Source organism: Alligator mississippiensis, chromosome 10 (assembly GCF_030867095.1).
Source record: "Alligator mississippiensis isolate rAllMis1 chromosome 10, rAllMis1, whole genome shotgun sequence".
NCBI classification, from domain to species: domain Eukaryota; kingdom Metazoa; phylum Chordata; order Crocodylia; family Alligatoridae; genus Alligator; species Alligator mississippiensis.
In genome coordinates, this window is record NC_081833.1 from 33,693,693 (window position 1) to 33,713,739 (window position 20,047).

A 20,047-nucleotide genomic window follows, 5' to 3' on the forward strand; every position below is an offset into this window, starting at 1 on the left:
AATCTCTGAATCTGAATCAAATCGGAGGACCCTTGAATCTCTTTGAATTGAATCAGAACCCTCCAAATAGATTTGGAAAGATTTGGAGATTCGGCCATAGACACAGCTTTAAATGTTTTTTCTACATACCTCTAGGTAGCAGGCAGCTCGTGAATGCTGCAATACTGGTGCTGACGGAGCGTCCCACAGAAGTGCGGGGAGCTCCCCAGCACACTCGGCAGCAGACCCAGAAGTGGACCAGAAGCACTTCCAGTTCACTTCCAGGTCCGCCGGGGAGCGCGCCAGGGGGGCCCCTTGCGCTCCTCTGGCTCGGTGACTGGTGGTGGGACCCAGGGTCTTCCTGTGGCTGATCACCGAGCCTGATATCTCATCTAGCTGGGCTTCAAAATGGTTGCTATTATGACTCTCAGCCACTTCAGCCAAAGTGCCTTTTTTGCTGATCTCTTGGATGGAATCACCAGGGAAAGGGAAAAAATAGTTGGAGCAACCACAGAGGTGGGCAGCAAGGATAGAAGGGGGCAATACTATTTCCAGGCTTTCCTCAGCAGCTTGCTATCCCCCTGCCCTTTTGCTTCCATCCACCCAGACCCACCCCCCAGACTCAGCAACCTAAGCTTCTGTATTCCCTTCAGCCAGATCACTCATCCACCCTATTTTCCCCAGATGCTTCCCATCACTGATCTGAACTTAACCCCCACAAACCTGGTTGCCCTCAGCCCTCCAACTCACCTGCCCCTAGACATCCCTGCAAAGCCCGACTGTCTCCATTTCCCCTTGTTGAAATTTGTCCCCAACCACTTTCATTGCTCCTATCTTCCCCCCAAACTAACTTCTTCCTGCATCTCCCCCAAATTATCCCCTGAAGTTCTTAATAAATCCAGCTTCCTTTTTGCTGCCAACCAGCACTTCCATGCACCTGGTTTTCTGACATCTCACAGACCCTCCCTTGTTTTGCTGAGAGATACTCCAAATCCAGCTACCCGAGTTTCTCCCTCTCAGAAAACACCTATACATCGGCTATTTACCTCCAACCTCCTCTTTCCCTCACCCACCTGGATGCTAAAACTGCCAGATTTGTGACACTTCTGCTAGGGTAGGCCATAAAGACATTACACACACCTCTCTCTGTCTGATTTCATCCTCTGAGCAATTAAGTGCTTTTCTCTTGTAAAGTGAAATATATGAGTAATCACCAGCTTTATTTTTCTCTCAGGTGCTGCTGGATTAGTTTGTGCAGAAACCTTAAGACAAGAAGGGTTCTCAGACAGGATTGTAATGTGCACAATGGACAGACACTTGCCTTATGACAGACCCAAGCTAAGTAAGGTTTGTGTCATTCAAAAACTTTCTTACTGAACAGCCCCATTGTCAGAGCTTGTCTCTTGCACTTGACAGCAGGTATACCAGCCATCACAGACTCTGCTACTTTGTGCAGTGTTTAGAATACTTCGTTGAATTCTTCAGAAAATGAATTCCAGTGGCTCCAGGCACTTTTCACCCATTTAAGATACATTTTTGATTGCAAACCTTGAACCTTACTTGTCTCATTGCTTCATAATCTAAGACCAAAAATGGGATGAACCTAATGAAAACAGGAGTCAAAATTTTCAAATACAGGTACCTAATATTAGATTAGACCACCAAAGTTAGGCATGTAAGTAAATGACTTGATCATAAGAACTGAGGGCATGACAGCTCCCATTAAAGTCAGCAAGACCTGTGTGGCCTTGGTCTAGTTCAGGGATGGACAATTATTTGGGCCTGGGGGATACCTAGGGAGTTTTGATGAATTGTGGTGGGCTGGGTCACCACAACCCCCTTTCCTGCCACTGCAACAACTCGCCAAAACAAACCATGGGGCTACAGACAGGCAGGGGACGGTGCTGTTCGGCTGTCCCTGCTTCCTTCAGTGGCTCCTTCTTCTGCTCCTGCTGCACCGCTCTGGGTAAGGAGGAGGTTTCAGCTGGGTGGCTCCTGCCCCAGTGCATGGGGGTCCAGCTCTAGCTCCCAGCTGCCTTCCATCCACTGTCTGTCCAGTGCGGGCAGCCAAGTGGGTGGAAGGCAGCTGGGAGATAAAACTGGAGTGCTGGGCACTGGGGCAGGAGCCACCCAACTGAAGCTTCCTCCCCACCTGAAGTGGTGCAGCAGGAGAAAGAGCTGCCACTGGAGGTGAGGGGAGCTAAACAGCACCCCAGTGGCTGCAGCTACACTGGGAGCAGCCCTGCTGGAAGCTGTGCATGCTGGCTTGGACCAGGGCCAGTGGGCACAGGCTGGAGTGCAGTGTGGGCTGCCCAGGGTCAGGCTTGGCCCCATGCAGAGCACCATGGGAGCAGCCATGGGCCAGATCCAATCAATTGGCAGGTGCTCCCCACAGGCTGGATCCAATCAATTGGTGGATTGGATCTGGCCCATGGGCCATATTTTTTCCACCCCTGGTCTAGGCTAATGAGAGACAGTGGGTGCACCTACACATACACTTTACTGTAGAGCTGAATAATTAGCTTTGCAGTAAAGCATCACCATCTACATGTGCCCCATATTGGGGTGCAGTAAATTAATTAACTCCACTGTAGGATAGTACTGTCCTACAGCGGAATAGTTATGTGCATCACCTAGCCCTTCGCTGTAGCACCCTCATGCCCCAGCCAGCCCTTCCACAACACATTGAACAGGGGCAGAGTAGCTCTGGCCTGGCAGGCTGACCCCTCCAGGCCCTCTGCCAGCTTTGACTGATCTGGCCTGGCGCAATGTGCTACAGTCCTGGGTGCACATATAAACACAGCACCCAGGAACAATGAACTTTGGTGTAAACCGTGCAAGAGTTTATTGCTACGTGCTAATTGCATGTGTAAATGCACCCAGTGAGGCCTAGGTCTAGGTTCATGTAACTTATTTTTTAAAATATTGCTATGACCTAGCCTCAGTATTATTTAATATATTCCTAGCTGTTTTTCTTTTATTCTTGTTTTTCCTCTTGAATTTTATTTTCTTCTAACAGGATATAAAAAAAAAAAATGTTAAGTTATGCAAAACCAGTAGAAAGTTTACTTGGAAAAGGGAAAAAATGAGAAGAAGGAATTCTACATTGCTGTCACAGCAACTGACTCAGACCCCTTGTACACAGGCAGAAAATTGTTTAAGCTATGTATGGTTAACTTTTTTTTTAGTTTTGAGTATCTTTCTAGACAAATTTTGATTAAAGTGAAATACAATATGAGCATGCTTACCATGTGCTTTACTGCTTGAATGCATGGTCACTCGCATTGTAAGTGCATTTAACACCTGCTAAGTGCCATGTGCAACATAGCCCTGATTCTCTTTTTCCATCGTGGAATTTTGTTGTTGTTCTTTTTTCTTCCCTTTTCCATGCCAGAAGGAACTATCTCTTGAGCTTTTACTTCAGCTGTTCAGAAGCTTTCCTATCCTGTCTGCTTAAATGAAATTAGGACCCAGTGCAGTGTCCATTAGAGTCAGAGTTCAATTAGCTTTGGATCCAGGCCTTGTCCAGGAGCATTTTGCAGATGTCTAGGGTGACAAGGCTTCTGCAAGGACAAATTTCAAGCTATCGCCTAAGTGTTTTGAATAAGAGTGCCTTTCCATGTTGTGTGAGGGAAATGACTATGAACTCACAGTTGTCTTGCCCATATTTATAACTGAATAATTGGTGACAACAAAATTGCTTTTCTGTTGCAGTCAATGGATTCTCATTCAGATCAGATCACCTTGCGCCCTAAGGAATTCTTTCGTACATTTGACATTGAGGTCCTGACTGAAACACAGGTAAGGAGAGCCATATTTGAATGGCATGCAGAGTGCATCTCTGATATTCTTTATCTAGCACAAAGGCTGTACATTTCTAGAAAAAACAATGGCTAGCTTTGGTAGCTGGCACTGTCAAATTCTTTTTAAAGAATTACAAGTATTAGCAAAGGCTTCATCAAATCCATAATGGCAAATTCTGCACTTAATGGCCAAGGATGGACCCCTTTCAGACTTATGTTCCTAACGTGATTCTAAGATTACTAAAAGCCTAGGTCTTTGCTTTGCTAGCAAATAGTTACTATTCCATTTTCTAACAGTGTGGATTCCCAGTGAGGCTGACCTCATGCTGAACATCAACAATATCATCCTAAAATTGCAATGGTATCTTGCCCTCCCATTTCCGAGCATTCTTAGTCTATTCTGATATTCTGCCTGCAGACAAAATTGATTCTGACAGCTCGCCTAACTAGTTGTAACTTGGGAGTAATTGTGTACACACATCTTTCTCTGACAGTGCCAAATTCTTTTGGTATGCAGGGAGACCTTTGAAAATAATACAAGATCTAGATAGCCTAATTGCAGAGGGAAACCAAAAGAACTAAGAGTAAAACGTAGAAGAACCAAAACTGAAAAAAATCCTTTAAAACTGAAGGGCCGGATCCAGACGTGCCACCATATGTAGTTTGAGGTGCCACAAACATCTTTGCAGAGCCACAAACCACAGACTTGGCATAATAAAATGTGCCCTACGCTGCAGATTGTCAGCGTAAGGGCAAAATCTGCTACTGGGAATTCCGGTGCTGAGGGGGAAAAAAAGCAGTGTGGTGCATGTCACATGTACCATCAGACACGGAGGCTTGATCCTCCAGGGAAGCACTCTGGCTGCCAGCCAGAGCATCTCCGCTCCTCTAGTTCATCCCAGCTCCAAAACAGTGGAGGCCTAAGGTGAGGCTACTAAAAACTCCTGATGCTAAAAATAAAATGATCTAATTGTATAGCATAAAACCAGAATAAGTTTTCATACAATCTGTTTAAAAACACATGGAGGGATGATCAATAAGGGATTGAACACAAGAGGTACTTCCAGAGGAACCTACCAAAGATTTATTTTGCATTGCTTCTTTCACACGAGCCATCTTCTGCCCACATTGCAGATACCTGCCAACACGTGATGTCCACCTCCCTGGGTCTCATTCAGCTCTGCTTCCCCCAGAGCATATTTGTGTTCAGGGAATTTGGCGTCCCTCAAATGCCTCACTCTTTTTTTTTTTGCCTATTCTCAACTTGAGTCTTTTTATCTTTGCCAATTTGTATATCCCTCCATCTTTATTTCTTTGTCTTCACTAGTACTGGCATCTTCCCATGACTTAGTATCCTCAGCAGAGCTTTCCCTTCACTGTCATATTTTGCTCCAGCCTGATAATCACAAGATTATTCAGGCCAGTGTGGTAGATTGGGGGAGGAAGGAAAGCACAGTGGCATGTCGCAGCTCTATGGTTGTCTATGTTTTACTATTAAAAAAGCAAAACAAAAGCATGTTTCTTTCCTGCACCATATTCTCTCATGCCCAGGTGCTTTCCCCACCCAAAGCTAGCATTTAGCCAGCCAGGGCTTCTACCACCCTGGTCCCCTCATGATGCCCAAAAGAAAAGAAGGATTTTGTAAACTCACCTGTGGGGAAACTGAGGCAGGATCTGCTCTGCACACAGTTCCCATGCCCAAGGCTGGCATTCAGGTGTCCAAGGCTTTCAGTCTCCCTGTACTTCACCTGCCCTATTCCCATGTACCCGGGTGTCACCTTATGTCCTAGCATGCCCGGAGATAATCTTCTAGGGCTTCCCTGACCATGACTTCCTGCTGGTTGGTCTGCCCTGGATGCTAACGCTGTGGCAAGGGTGGCTTGCCCCTGCATGCTGTGCTTCCTCCATGTGCTACGTTTTTCTACACCCAGGCCTCATGGAAGACTTTACCCTGGCCTCACAGGTATTATGAAGGATGCGGGCAGAGATGATGAATATTCCTCTGCCATATTCAGGCATCCACATAGAGGTCTTCAGCATGCCTTGAAGAGGTTGAAGGTGCACTTAACAGTCATGCAGTACCTGCTGAGGCAGTAGTTGAAGTGCTTCTCCTTGTTGTCCAGGTACCCAGGGAATGGCTTCATGAGGGTAGGTTGGATCCATAATGATAAGAAGTGAGGTGAGAATTCCACTGACCTTGATGGTGGGAGCCCCAGGGGCATACTCTCTCCATTTTCCATCATTGGAAAAGGGAATTGCAGAGAACCCTAGTGTTGTGGGGCGGGCAATGCCAACTGGTGTTGATATAGGTGAAGTTCCCATGGTAGTCAAGACACAGTGCACTACAATGGGGAAAAAAACCCTTGCAATTGATTAACTTAATGGAGCCTTTTTGAGGGAAAGTAAGGGGATGTGGGTGCTGTTCAGTGACGATGTGTAGGGGGTCCACCTGCACCCCCTGACAGCAGTGTTCCCCACTTAGACAATAGGCAGGGGGGCAGGCAAGAGTGCTGGTCCCTCCCCTGAGAGCGCCAGCCAGGGAGTGAGGGCACCAGGAGAAGCAATCCCTGCAGTCCCCGCATGGCTGATCGTGCCGACTGGAGGGGGAGGGGGAGTTCCCCTGCGGCCGATTGCACTGGCCTGGAAGTGCCAGCAGTCGCTGACTGGCTGCTGGGGGGGCAAGTGCCCCCCTGACTCAGGAGGCACCAGTCAGCCATGGTGCTGTTGGTGGCCCTGATGCTGTTGGGGAAGGCCATCCCGTGGAATCTGGTGATGATATCCTGCTAAGGTGGATGACATGGTCCAACAGCATATGCTGGCATGATCAAGCCATGCCTCCCATACTGACACTCTAGCTGTGCACTCTCCCCACACTGAACTGGTTGTTGACAAAGCAAAGACTGTTGGAGGTTGTGAGCTTCTAGATGGCAATAGGATGGTGCTTTGCTGGAGTCAGGGGTGGCTCTATGCCAATGTCCTGTCACTCAATGTATGGGGCCTGTTCAAACATCTGCAGGAGAAAGGCATGGCTGCAGAATGATGAGAAAGGCATGAGATATAAGGGATTGGACATAGAGCTATTTCCAAAGACATGTGACAACCAAAAGCTGTATTTTGCATTGCTTCTTTCACACAAGCCATCTCCTGTCCACAGGTTCATGCCTTTTTCATCATTCTATAGCAAGGTGATTGTTCTGCAGCTATTGCTGGTCATCCCAAATGTCCAGGATTATGTGCCCCTACTAGTCACTGCTCATCTTGTGGGCCTTGAAGCACTGGTCATCAGTCTAGAAGTGCTCCCAGAGTACCCTAGACTACATGGTGTCCAGCAAGACATATCTTCATCAGCCATGTGGAAGTCAATGGCCATATTCATGAGGCTTAGTGGCTGTAAGCACTGGTAAGTGACCTTGTATCCATCACAAAGCTGGCAAATCAGTCAGCAATGCAGAAATCCTCAACTTTAGGAAAGCTGACTTTCACAAGCTCAGCAGGACAGTTGTTGAGGCCCTGAGAGACCATGATCTGACAGAGAGGGTGAGCCCATGATGAGTGGTAGCTCCCTAAGGCTGTGGTCCTAAAAGCACAAGAGAAGTCCATTCTGGCCCAGAGCAAAGGTAGCAAAAGGACTGGAAGAGCCCCTTGTCTCAGTAGGGACCTCATGGACCTTCTGAATCTGAAAAGAGAAGCTTATAAAGAATGGAAGTTGGGAACTACCAATAAGGAGGATTATGCAGCACTGGCCTGCACCTGTAGGGAGCGGACCAAAAAAGCCAAGGCTGAAACCGAACTCAAACTGGCTACAGGAATCAAGGACAATAAAAAGTCCTTCTTCAAATATGTGGGAAGTCAGAAAAAAAAACCAAGGGCAACATTAGACACTTGCTGAACCAAATGGGGCAGCTTACAACTGACACCCAGAAAAAAGCTAATCTCCTCAACAATTACTTTGCGTCGGTTTTCCACCAGCCCAAGGGGATCACCCTGCCTGACAAAACACAGGAGTACTAGGGTAAGGGCAATTATATGCCTCTAATTGGTGAAGATCTTGAGAGGATGGACATCCACAAGTCAGTTGGCCCAGATGGAATGCACCCAAGTGTGCTAAAAGTGTTGGCTGACATCATAACATGACCAATGGCAAGGATAGTTGAGAACTCGTGGTGCTCAGGAGAGGTTCCGGACGATTGGAAGACAGCCAATGTGGTGCCTATCTTCAAGGAAGGAAGGAAGGAAGATCCAGGGAACTACAGGACAGTCAGTTTAACCTTAATTCCTGGCAAGATCTTGGGGGAAAACAATCAAAGAAACCATCAACAACAGGCTAACAGAAAGCAACATTGAGAGAGAGCCAACATGGCTTAATTGCAGGTAGGTCTTGCCTGACCAACCTCATTTCCTTCTATGACCAGGTGACACATCACCTGGACAAAGGAGAAGAGATTGATGTCATATATTTAGATTTCAAAAAAGCCTTTGATTTGGTCTCCCATAATGTCCTTATGGTAAAATTGGGGAATTGCAGCCACAACTTTGCGGTTCAATGGCTGGGGAACTGGCTCCGTAGTTGGACCCAGAGAGTGATAGTTGAGGGAACTGAGTCAACATGGCGCAGAGTGACCAGTGATGTCCCCCATGGCTCAGTACTCAGACCGGTACTCTTTAATATATTCATAAATGATCTGGATTTGGGAGTCAAAAGCAGACTGGCTAAGTTTGCAGACGACACCAAATTATGGGGAAGTGCGGTCAAACTGCAGGATAGGCTGGCAATTCAGGCCCACCTAGACAGGCTCGCAAGGTGGGTGGATCAAAACCTGATGACATTCAACATGGAGAAATGTAAAGTGCTCTACCTTGGGAGAAAAAACCCACATCATACTTATAGGCTACACTCACTAACACCATGACTGAAAGAGACTTGGGGGTCATGATGGACAACAAGATGATCATAAGCCACCAATGCAATGCCACAGCCAGCAAAGCAAATAAAACTGGCTTGCATCCACTGATACATCTTAAGAAAGACCCAAGAAGTCATTCTCCTGCTTTACTCAGCTTTGAGGCTGCAGCTGGAGTACTGCATCCATTTCTGGTCTCCACACTTTAGAAAGGATGTGGAGAAGCTTGAGAGAGTCCAGAGGAAAGCCATGTACATGATTAGAGGTCAAAGAACAGGCCTTATGAGGAGAGGTTGAGAAGTATAGGAGTCTTCAGTCTAGAGAAATGAAAGCTCAGGGGTGACTTAGTGACAGCCTTTAAATATATAAGGGGTGGGCATCAGGAACTGGGAGAACATCTGTTCACCAAGGCACCCCAAGGGAAGACAAGGTCTAACAGTCACAAACTGCTGGAAGACCATTTTAGACTGGACATAGAGAATAGCTTCTTTACCATCCAAGTCTCCAGAGTGTGAAATAGACTCCCCGCCCCCAGAAGTGATGCAAATATCTAGTCTAGATACCTTTAAGAAATGCTTGGATGCTTATCTTGCTAGGGTGGTCTGACCCCAGCTGACTTCCTGCCCCTTGGGCAGGGGGATGAACCCGATGATCTTGCAAGGTCCCTTCCAGCCATAATGTCTATGAGAATGCATGCCTTGGAAAGGAGGCTACATGGCAGCATGAGTGTCTGTCATGTCACTTCAAGATGGGCATACCAAATCTTCCAAAGTCTCTGGCAAAATGAGCACAGGAGGACAGGGAGGTGCTAGTGCAGCTCCAAGATCTGTTGGCATGTGTGAAAAAGGTAGGAATCCACTGAAGGGTGCAGGAATAGAAACTGCCACGCCTGGAACTAACAAGAGAAGGGACGCACTTGGGGTCCCTTCTCTCAAAACCTCACAATAGGGAGAGAGAGGATTGTGAGCAGGAGTTCACCAGGAGTGCATAGTTTCCTGGGATAGCCAGCTATTCAGGGGTTCCCTGTGCACTCACCTGCTCTTGGCACTCTCCAGCTGCCAAGGGACTCTGCAGAGCATGTTGGGATGTGTGCACAGGGTGTAAGGGACTGGGATGTAGGCAGTGTTGCCTAATGGTTAGGCCATTGAGGAGAGACAGGGCCCGAGTCAGGAGTCAAATTACCAGAACCAAAAGGAAATTCAGGGGCAAAGTCACCAACACAGGCCAGTGTTGAGGTCCAGGAGTCAGATTCCAAGTTTCCAAATCCAAGGGATAATCCACAGTCTGAAGTCTGAGAACAGAGCAAAACAAGGTCAAGAAATCAGGAAACAGATCTATAAGGAAAACCAAAGCTGGAGTCCAGGAACAGGGCAGAACAAAGAAAGCCAGACAGCACAGGCTTGCCAAGAAAAAGACAAAGATCAGAACTGTTGACTGGCCTCAAGGCTACTGTCAGTTGGGCCTAAATGGAGAGACTGAGCTCCCAGCAGCCAATCAGCAAGCCAGCTGGTTAATTAGCTGGGGCAGGGCCTGTCAGCCAGAGACCCAAAATCAGGTGTGTAGGCAATTAGCCCAGGCTAGGCTGCCTGCTAGGTCTCCTGACAGTACCCTGTCTCCAAGGGGCTGTTTTTCCAGGTGGCATACATTTTTTCCATGCTCCAAGTAATTTGCCCTTTCTCTGGAGGACATGCAACTCCCTTGGCTATATTTGGGTGACTTCTAAGGGTCAAGAGTCCACAGTTCTGGGAATACAACAGGGCCTGGCCTTAAGGGCTCTGAAAGTAGAGCCAGGACAGATTTTAAAGACCAAAAAGAAACACTGGGGAAAAATCTGTGCAACTCATGAGGATTCGCAGGACCAGGCTTCTCAGACTGTAAAAAGCTGTTGGGGTAGGAGCTCTGGGTACAGAGCTGGGATCAGAACAAGAGTGGGAACAGGCCTGAGGGGCTCTGGGAATGAATCTGGGACCAGAGCAAAAGTAGGAGCTGGCTCAGGTGGCTCTGGAGACAGAACTGGAACCAGAGCAGGAGCAGGAGTCATCCTGGAGGACTCTGGGGGTGAAGCCAGGATCTGGGAGGGAACAGGAACAGGCATGAGTGCTTCTGGAGCTAGAGCTGGAATCAGAGCCAGGACTGGAGCAGGAGCCAAAGTCGGAACCAGGATGAGAGCTGGAGTGTCAGCCAGGTGAGGAGCTGGAGCAGGAGCCTGAATGGGAGCCAGGATGGAAGTGGGTGCTGGAGCCGAGGGCCCTGAGAGTACAGCAGGCCAGGAGCAGGAGTTGGATATTCTGGGAACACAGTGGGTAGAGGAGTCAGAGCTGAAGCTGGGGCTGAGTTCAGAGACTCTGGGAACCAGGCAGGGGCTGGAACTGAGGTGCATTTCTGCTACTCTGGAAGTGTAGCATGAATAGAAGCCAGATCTAGAGCCAGATTTAGAGACGGATAATGCCTATTAATCCCTTGAGTCAGCTAAAAATCTGTCTTTTTGAAATCTAGCATCATAATTTTGCTGACCTCATGTTTTCCCCATCTCAGGATCTGGAATTCTATCATATAGTGACCACTCCCTCCCAAGGTGTCTGTCACCTTCACATGCTTCATCAGTTCTTCCTTACTGGTCAGATCCAAGATAGATGATATCTTAGTTGTATCCTTAACCTCCTGGCACAGAAAGTTGTCCTCCACACAAGTTAGAAACCAGCTCAACATTTTATGTTTAAGCTGGTATGAATTGTTCTTCCAGCAGATATCTGGAAAATTGAAGTCTCCCACTAATACCCTCCCATAGCTTTTGGATAAATTTGTCACCTCCTTGAAGAGTACCAACCAAGGGGCAGCGACCACCCACAGCCGCCATCAAGGAAAGGTGTCTTTTTGCAGGGGGTGCCCTGCCACACTCAGGGGGTGCATGTGCACCCACATGTACCCCCTACGCGTCACCCCTGAGAACATCTGTGGCCGGTCAGGGGACCACTTCATAGAACAGGCTGGCTGTAGTAGATTTGGCAGCCAGAAGGATGGCTAGTTGGTAATGAGCTGAAGGTCAGCAAATGGACAGGTGGCCAGCTACAGGCAAGGACTTATCCTGAGAGGGTAACTCCCTCAGGGAGAGGAAGCAGGGTAGCAAACTGTACCCAGGCAGGTAGGCAGCCCAGAAGCAAGGGACTGCTTACCTAAGCCCTAGCTGAGAAGGCAGGCAGGTCATCAAGCACAGGGAGGGAGTGCCTGTGGGGCACTGCAGGGTCACATGATTGGATAGGGCAGGGCTTAGGGGGCGCAAAAAGCCACTGCGTGAGCAGGCAGGGCAGTCTGGCTGAGAGGGAAGGTGCTCCTGAGCCAGGAGGCAGAAGGAGACTGCCTGGCTGACTTGAGAAACTCTGAGATCTGCAAACAAAATACCTGCAGAGAAGTAGGACCCAGGGTTGTTCAGCCAGGGACCTGAGGATACAACCCAGAGAGCTCTTCCCCTCCCCCCCGCCTCCAACTATAGAAAGGATGTGGACAAATTGGAAAGAGTCCAGTGGAGGACAACAAAAATGTTTAGGGGGCTGGGGCACATGAGGAAAGGTTGAAGAAACTACATTTATCTTGTCTGGAGAAGAGACAGCTGAGAGGGAATTTAATAGCAACCTTCAATTACTTGAAGGCTGGTTCCAAAGAGGATAGAGTTAGACTGCTCTCAGTAGTGGCCAATGACAGAACGAGCAACGGTCTCAAGTTGCAGCAAGGGAATTTGATATTAGATATTAGGAAAAAACGTCTCACTAGGAGGGTAGTAAAGCACTGAATCAAGCTACCCTGAGAAGTTGTGGCATCTTCATGCTTGGAGGTTTTTAAGACCTGGGTAGGCAAAACCTTGGCTGAGATGATCTAGTTGGGGATGGTCCTGCTTTAAGCAAGGGATTGGACTAGAATACCTTCTGAGGTCCCTTCCAACCCTAATTTTCTATGATTTGGGGATTCTATGAATAGGTGCTTCTCAGGGCCATCTGTAATGTGGATGGTACAGCATCATGGGGCACATCCTGCTTATCAACTCTGCACTGTCAGAGCTGTGCCCCATGTCTTACCCCTCAGTGCTCAGGACCCTACTGAAGAACAGGTTGAAAGACATCAAATCAGGCTCCACCACCAAGTGTGACCTGGTGCCCTTGTGTCCCCAGGGCCCTTCTGCACCTTGGGTGGTTTTTGCTATCTTCTCCACCTTCCTTTTAGTGTGAAATATGTTTACAATGTTGACAACATGGTCCAGCTCATGGATGTGTGACAGTTTATTAAAGAAGGGCATGGTGTGCCTTTTGACCCTGGGGGTCCAGTTCACATTGATGGTTGCACTGCTGCCAGTCCTGGTTGTGGCTCTAAACTCTCATTTCTATGGCAATCTGGTGGTATACTTCCTTGTTCTTATGGCTTTTGAGATCTTCGTAAGTCTCCTCATTGTCTCAGGGGGCAAGGAGGTCCCTGATCTCTGCCTGTGTCCAGTTACTGCCTGGGTCCAGTCACCAACCAAGCCACAAACCAGCCTGGGTCAGGTCTGGCCTGGCCCTGGCAACCAATGACCAAACCAGCCCGGGACAGCTCTATGTCAACCTAAACTAGCCTGGCCCATCTCGCCCAAACCACAATTTGGCCCATGTCAGCTCCTTGCTGACCCAAAGCCATAGATTGGCCCAGGTCACCTTACTGCTCATCTGATCTTGTCTGTTCTGCCTCATGTACTGGAAACACCAGAACCGACTTGGGGGTGGGGCCATGCTGGTCTCAGGTCTGTTTGTGTCAGCCATGTTAAGGGGCATTCTGGCTCTCGGGGCGGCAGGTGTGGGTCACGTGCAGGGGACACAGCTGCCTTGGCACTCAATGTCTCCCTGCAGCCCTGGAGTGCAATGCAGGGCTGGTGAAAGGGGCTGGGATTTCCTAGTCCTGAGGCAGCCAGAGAAGGGGAGTAGTGAAGTCCAGCTTGAGTCACAGACTATGTCCTTTTGGGGGAATGGGCAGAACAATGCATTCTGGGATGCTGGGGCATAGTGTGGCAACTTCTATCAGAAGGGTGAGCGTATGTGAATTCACTTTCCTGGTAGAAACTGTACGAGGGCCACTTCTACTGGGTTGGATTGAGTTAATTTTCTCCCAAAACCATCATACTTGATTAGGGACAAATTGTGAACATTTGTATACTTAGCGTTTCTACTGGGAGAACTGCAATTTTCTTGATAGAAAAGTAACACGTGTATGCACCCTTTGGCTGGGATGTGCTGATACTTTATTTGGGACTCAGAAAACTGAGAGGGTCCTGGCTAGAGCATCTTGCTTCTCCCCTCAAGGTCATATCATTCACCACATTGGGATCAGGAAAGAATTTTACCCCATGGTCTTACTTGCATTGACTGCAGTGGGTTTTGCCTTCTTCTGCAGTGGTGGGACATGGTTCGTTTTTCAGATCTTCTGAGAATATTTTAACAAAGTAGCTTCTTGCTCTTGTACAGCTAGGATATTGACCGTGCCCTCGGACCTCTGCCTTACCAAGGCAAGATAATGGGTGAGTTTTGGTGTTTCAGGCATCGTATCTGGTAGTAGTATGAGGGCTGCTTCCAAAGTTTTTTAAGAGCAGGCTGGACAAACAGTTGTCTAGAATAACTTAAAAAATGATGATCCTGCCTTAAGCAAGGAGTTGGCCTAGATAACCTCCTGGGATCTCTTCCAACCCTACTTTTCTGTGATTCTATGAAGTGGTTCTGCCATGCTATTTTTCTCTGATGCCACAGAAGCACATTTCCTGGTGCAAGATGAAATGAATGTGTGCATTTTTTATGAATCCTAAGGGTAGGGCTTCATGTCCACATAGATGATAAATCTTCTAGATTATTTCAGTATTTAATGGCTGCTGCTGTGGGGCATGCCTAGGACAAACACCCTTTGTTCCTGAGAACTAATACAAAGCAAAACCAATGGCCACATCCAGACGAGTGCGGCCATGTGGTATGTGGTGCCGCAGACATGTCTGTGGTACCAGGTACCGCACAATCAGTTGTTCCCTGCACGGGAAGGGAGCAGTGTGGAGTGTTTTTTGACTCCTGGATATCCAGGGGTCAAAAAAATCTTTGAAGAAAAAAAGAGCAATGCTCAATTGGGCAGCACGCACCCTCAAAAGCAGAGCCAGGCTGCCCAGAGCCGCACTGTGGCTGCCAGCCAGGCTCTGCATGGCAGAATCACCACTGCTGCAGCCCCGGGAGGGCCCCAGAACCCCAAGGAAGGCTGCTTTGGCCAGCCAAGTGTTGATCCCAGCCTCCCCTACTGGCCCTGGGGTAACTTGCCACATGCCAGGTGTTCCCCAGGGGAGCTAGCAGCAGCATAAGCTGCACTGCTGCTAGCTGTCCCTGGGGAACCAAACATCCACACCACATGTGGACGCAGCCAAATGAGGCCTCATTTGTGCTCCAAGTGGGCAATGATCACGTAAGGTAGTTCTGTTTTCTCTTCCCCTCCTCTTGAATCACCCTGCCTCAGTCCCCACTAAGAGTCCATATTCCAGTGTCGTGTGATGGCCCCATGTGGTGTCTAGTCCCTCCTATGACTCTTGCAACATTTATATCTCCCAGTCTCTTCATCATTTTCTCTTCAACCTGTCCCTTCCCCTCCATTACTCCTTGCTTCCCACTTCTCCTGCTTTCTCCTTCCTCTGCCTCTACTGAAGTCGTTTTTGCACCATGGCCATCTGCCAGGTGCTGTGGGGGTAGCCAAGCAAGACGGCCAATATTCTGTTCCTCCTCACTTCTTCCCACAGGGTTGTCAACACCCATAGTACTGTCTCTAATCTCATATTTGGTGAATGTGTTAAAAGCCTGGTCTGCTTGAATCGTATGATGTGAGACTCTCAGCTGTCGCTGAAAAAAGTTGATTTTTAGAATCAATCTTTTGGCCCTCTGTGTATACCAAACAGCACAGTAGGGGTGAAGCTTTAGGAAGGGGGCCTTGGGGCTAGCTAGGAGGAGAAACTGAAGGGGAAGTCTTGCTCGCTGCCTGCTGCTCTACTCACAAGTGACATTTGAGGTGACAGGGAAGCAGTAGAAACAGGGCAGGTGTGTCTGACTGTCACCACAGATGAGTGACATTTGGCAGGTATGTCTGTATCTTCTGTACCAAGCCACAAATGAACAGGGATGGAATACCATTTGACTATCAGAAACAAATGAAAACTTCTTACCTGTGTCTCTTCCTTGATCAATGACAATGAATTTAGACAAAACTCACCAATTCTATACCTCCCCTGCTTTAATTGGTACTAGTCTTTCCCTGATTTCCATCAGGGATAAATCAATTCACAATTAATATAAAATGACTGATTTGCGTACATGAGCTAGTGCAACATGATCCATGGCAACTTCAGTCCAGAGTGCCAGGAGAGGCTGTAAGCATGTTCTGAAGTTAACAGCCCTTGTGCTCAAGCCTACCTGAAACAACATCTGGCTTGGCCCTTTGTTATCTCAAAAACAGCTGATTTAATCTTTTAACATTAATTAGAAATGATTTCAGGTTGCAGCTGTGGATATCAAGAACAAGATAGCTGTGTTCAAGGATGGATTTAAGATGGAATATAACAAACTGCTGATAGCGACTGGAAGCACGTAAGCTACAAACATTTTGCACACCAAGATAAGTTATACTTATCCTAGAAAATAAGGTACTTGTGCCTAGGGAAATAGAACCAACACTGGAACTGAATTAGCCATATGAGTAGGAAATTTTTGTTTGCAAGAATATTTTCTGAAAAGAAAAGTGTTATGAATATTGTGGGATTATATATTCATCTAGGAATCCTGGTCTGAATATATATTCACTTAAGGAGCCATTCATGCTAGAAATGTCTGCACAGCCAAATCTAAAGATTCTTTTTGTTTTGGAGTCATCCAACCTAGGAAGCAAAAATCAAAGATCAGGCTAGCTAATGATGGATAATGATTGTTGAAGTAATGGTTACAGTGAATAGTTCATGTCCAACATGTAAACTAAATGTTGTTTTCAGAAATCCTTTACAGAGTAATTTTGAATACTGAATAAATATGCATCAATCAAAGGAAATGTGTGGATAGTTTGTAAACAAAAAGGATCTAAATTGTAATACTTTTTGATGCAGATAACTTATGAAGCAGTATGCAGGGTAATAGGTAATAAAAAGCTACAGATGTTGCCTGTCCAGTTACTAAAATTAACTCTTAAACAGTTCAGAGAGCAGTATGGTGTGTCTACATGTACATTAATGTGCTTTAGTTAAGGCACATTAAATCTAGTATCTCCATTGTGAGGGCATTTTTACATGCATTTATGATGTGGCGCCAGGCACTTTTAATTAGCGAGCCGTGCTAATTAAAAACACCTACGCATCATGTGTATCAGTGCACAGCACATCCCCTCTCTAAGAAAATAATAGTGGTGCAGTTTGAACTTAAGCACATTGAACATGTTTTATTTCAAAGTGCACTGTTGCCATTTTGTCAGTGCAGAGACGCACTGTACCATTAATTCACATGATATGCAAGGCTCCCAGAGCACATCAATTTACATGCTCCAGCAGACTCAATTAGTTGAGTCTGCTCCAACGCATTGAATTTCCAGCATGTCAGAGCAGGTTCCCTGCATGTGTGTAAGTCATTAGCGTGTCTTGATGCACATTAAGTAAGAGCATGGTTTTTGAGTCACGCTTAATGTGTAGCCTATTTTAATGCACATTAAGTAAAAGCATGTTTTTTTCAGTGATGCTTTAATACACTTTAAAATATGCTAATGTGCATTAAAGCACACATATAAATGTGCCCATTAACTATATATAATAGATTGAGAATTTAAATTATACATAAATTATTATGCTCAAAACATTAAGCTTTTAAAATGAAATATCAGTTGAAGGTCAGGAAATGCTGAAGTTAAGGACCGAGTATTTATGGTTTGTCATAAAAGGGACTTAACTATTTTTTCCCCAGTTATAATCAGGTAAATCAGAAGGAAGGATAGACACTTGGGTCCTCTGCCTCTGTTAATATATATCCATGTACCCTGACTGTAACCCAGTGATGAGGACACTTCCCTTGAGAAGGCTAAGAGCTGGGTTTAGGTCCCTGCTGCAAGAATAATTTCTGCTTCTGCAGTGACTTTCTAGTTTGTAAACAGTCTTGGTAATGAGGACTAGAGGTTAGGTTTCTACTCTCAGTAGCCAATGCCCTATTCCTGGGCCATATAGTCCCATTTCCTTGTTTGCTGTACTTCTGATCTATTGTGTCTTGTATTCTTGGCTGCTAGATAGTCCAGCTTCAACAGGAGGAATTGAAGATATCCTTACCCAGACTATTGTATACCCGGTGAATAAGGCACTCTCTAAGAAATGGGAGTTTAAAAAAAAATCCCATCAGGGTCAGGAGAGCCTAGAACCCAGCTCTCCCATGTGAGACCATGTTCTAACCTCTAGATCTGGAGTTGGTAATGTTTTGGAGCTGGTGTTAGTTCTGAGCACAGGCCACTTCTAATATAGCCTGAATTGCTGCTGATGCAACCACTGTCACCACTCCCCATTGCAGTGCCACAGCTGCTGTCACCCAGCTGCTGTGGAATCTCCCGGTCACCAAAACTCCTGGTCACTCTCCACCTCCACAGCCTGGATAAAAGGGTTCTGCAGGTCAGATACATACCAAAGTCAGTAGGTTACTAACCCCTAGTCTAGACTATTATGTAAAAGGGAGACACCATCACTGGCTGTGGTCCTGAGTAAGGGTGAATGAGGGTGCTATACTTTGTACTGAACTCAATGAACTCAGTGTGAATTGGGCATGATCTGTGAAACTGGGAACTTACACAGAATTTAAGAACGTTGCAATTCCATACTGGATCACAGTGGAACTTAGGTGGAAGCTAGGCATCCTCTGGCTCAAAGTAGATCACTTTCTGACCATACTCAGAAGCTTACATCTTGGTATCTAGGGATCTTTGGAGACCAAAGTGGAGGTATGCCCAGTGAATTTAGACCCCTAAGCAGTTATGTAGCTGCTGGAATAGGGTCAGTTTAGATTGTGACTTAGGGCTAATATTCTTCTTATATTTGGGAGAGAATTTTGACCTACACAGTTGGTCCAATAAAAATATATCACGCAAAACCCTGTCCATTCTTAGGCACCACACTGTTGATGCATGAAGGAGAAAAGAATTTCAACCTTAAGCACCACAGTGATAAAAATACTAAGGAATTTCCCACCTGCTGGAATCCATAGCCTGCATTTACACACTCAAGTGTGTAATTCTCTTTATCCAGTGCATGGTAAAACTTAGATGTCCAAGAAAGGAATACACAAAAGTCAACATGCTGAGCAGAGAGTGACTTAAATTAGCTAATGAAAAATTCTGAGAAGGCGGCTGTGGTTTAAATCACACTCACTACTGATTTCCCCCCTTGGACTTAGGTGCTTCCCTTTATTGGGTATTCACAGGCATGAACTCTCTACTGAAGTTATGTGCAACTTTCTCACAAGACACAAGGGAGGAGAGGAGCCCCTTCTTGTACCTCAAAACTCTGTCTAAAACAGTCACTGGGAATGTCTACATGTGCATATTAATGTACAGTGGTTGACTGCTCCTGGGTGCCCAGGACTGCAACATGTTGAGCCAGGTTGGAGCAGCCCCAGCTGGCAGAGGGCCCAAGGGGTTAGCTTGTTGACTCAGGGCTGCTCCAACCTGGCTCAGTGTGCTCTGGAGGGGCTAGCTGGGACACGCAGGTGTTTCAGTGCAGGCAGCCCCCATGCTTAACCACCCTGATGCCCCAGCCATCCCCATCAGCATCTGTATGTATGTGTGTTGCTGCAAAGTAAAGCATTCCATTGTATTTATAAGTGCTAACTTGCTCCAGAGTCTATTAGTTTACTCCAACCTAGTAGCTGTGGACATGTAGGCACTGAGACATTCTGCAGAGCTAATTAGGCAATTCCATAATAACTGTCTCATCTCCATATGCAATTCATGCTTCTAAATTTTCAGGCTCATTTAAGTGCTGCCAGGTGCATGTCTACACATGTGCCTGCATCAGGAGCAAATTGAGCCTAATGGGAGCAGCCCAATCCAGGGCTGCTCCTGCCCTGCTCTGCCCCACAGCAACAGCCAAAGCAGGGAGGAAACTGTCCCAGCTGGATATGGGTAGACAGCTCCATCCCAGCTGGGACAGCTTCCTCTCCCCCCAGCCCAGGGCTAGCCTGATCTCCCTTTGTCTGGGATGGAGTTGCCTGTCCAGCAAGGACAGTCCCCTGTCTCCCCCCCCCCTCCCAGGCTTAGGGCCAGCCCGATCTTCCCCCAGGCTGGGACAGAGCTATTGGCTATGTAAGGACAGCTCTC

General features: G+C 47.0%; 1 protein-coding gene across 1 annotated transcript in view; it reads left to right on the top strand.

Moving 5' to 3' along the window:
• The window catches only part of AIFM3 (apoptosis inducing factor mitochondria associated 3), a 280,485-nt gene that overhangs the window by 141,924 nt on the left and 118,514 nt on the right, over window positions 1-20,047 (top strand). Inside the window, exons 8-10 of the mRNA XM_059713630.1 lie at window positions 1,214-1,326; window positions 3,694-3,780; window positions 16,214-16,305. Of these exons, the coding sequence (XP_059569613.1) occupies window positions 1,214-1,326; window positions 3,694-3,780; window positions 16,214-16,305 (292 nt within the window). The remainder of the gene's footprint in view (window positions 1-1,213; window positions 1,327-3,693; window positions 3,781-16,213; window positions 16,306-20,047) is intronic.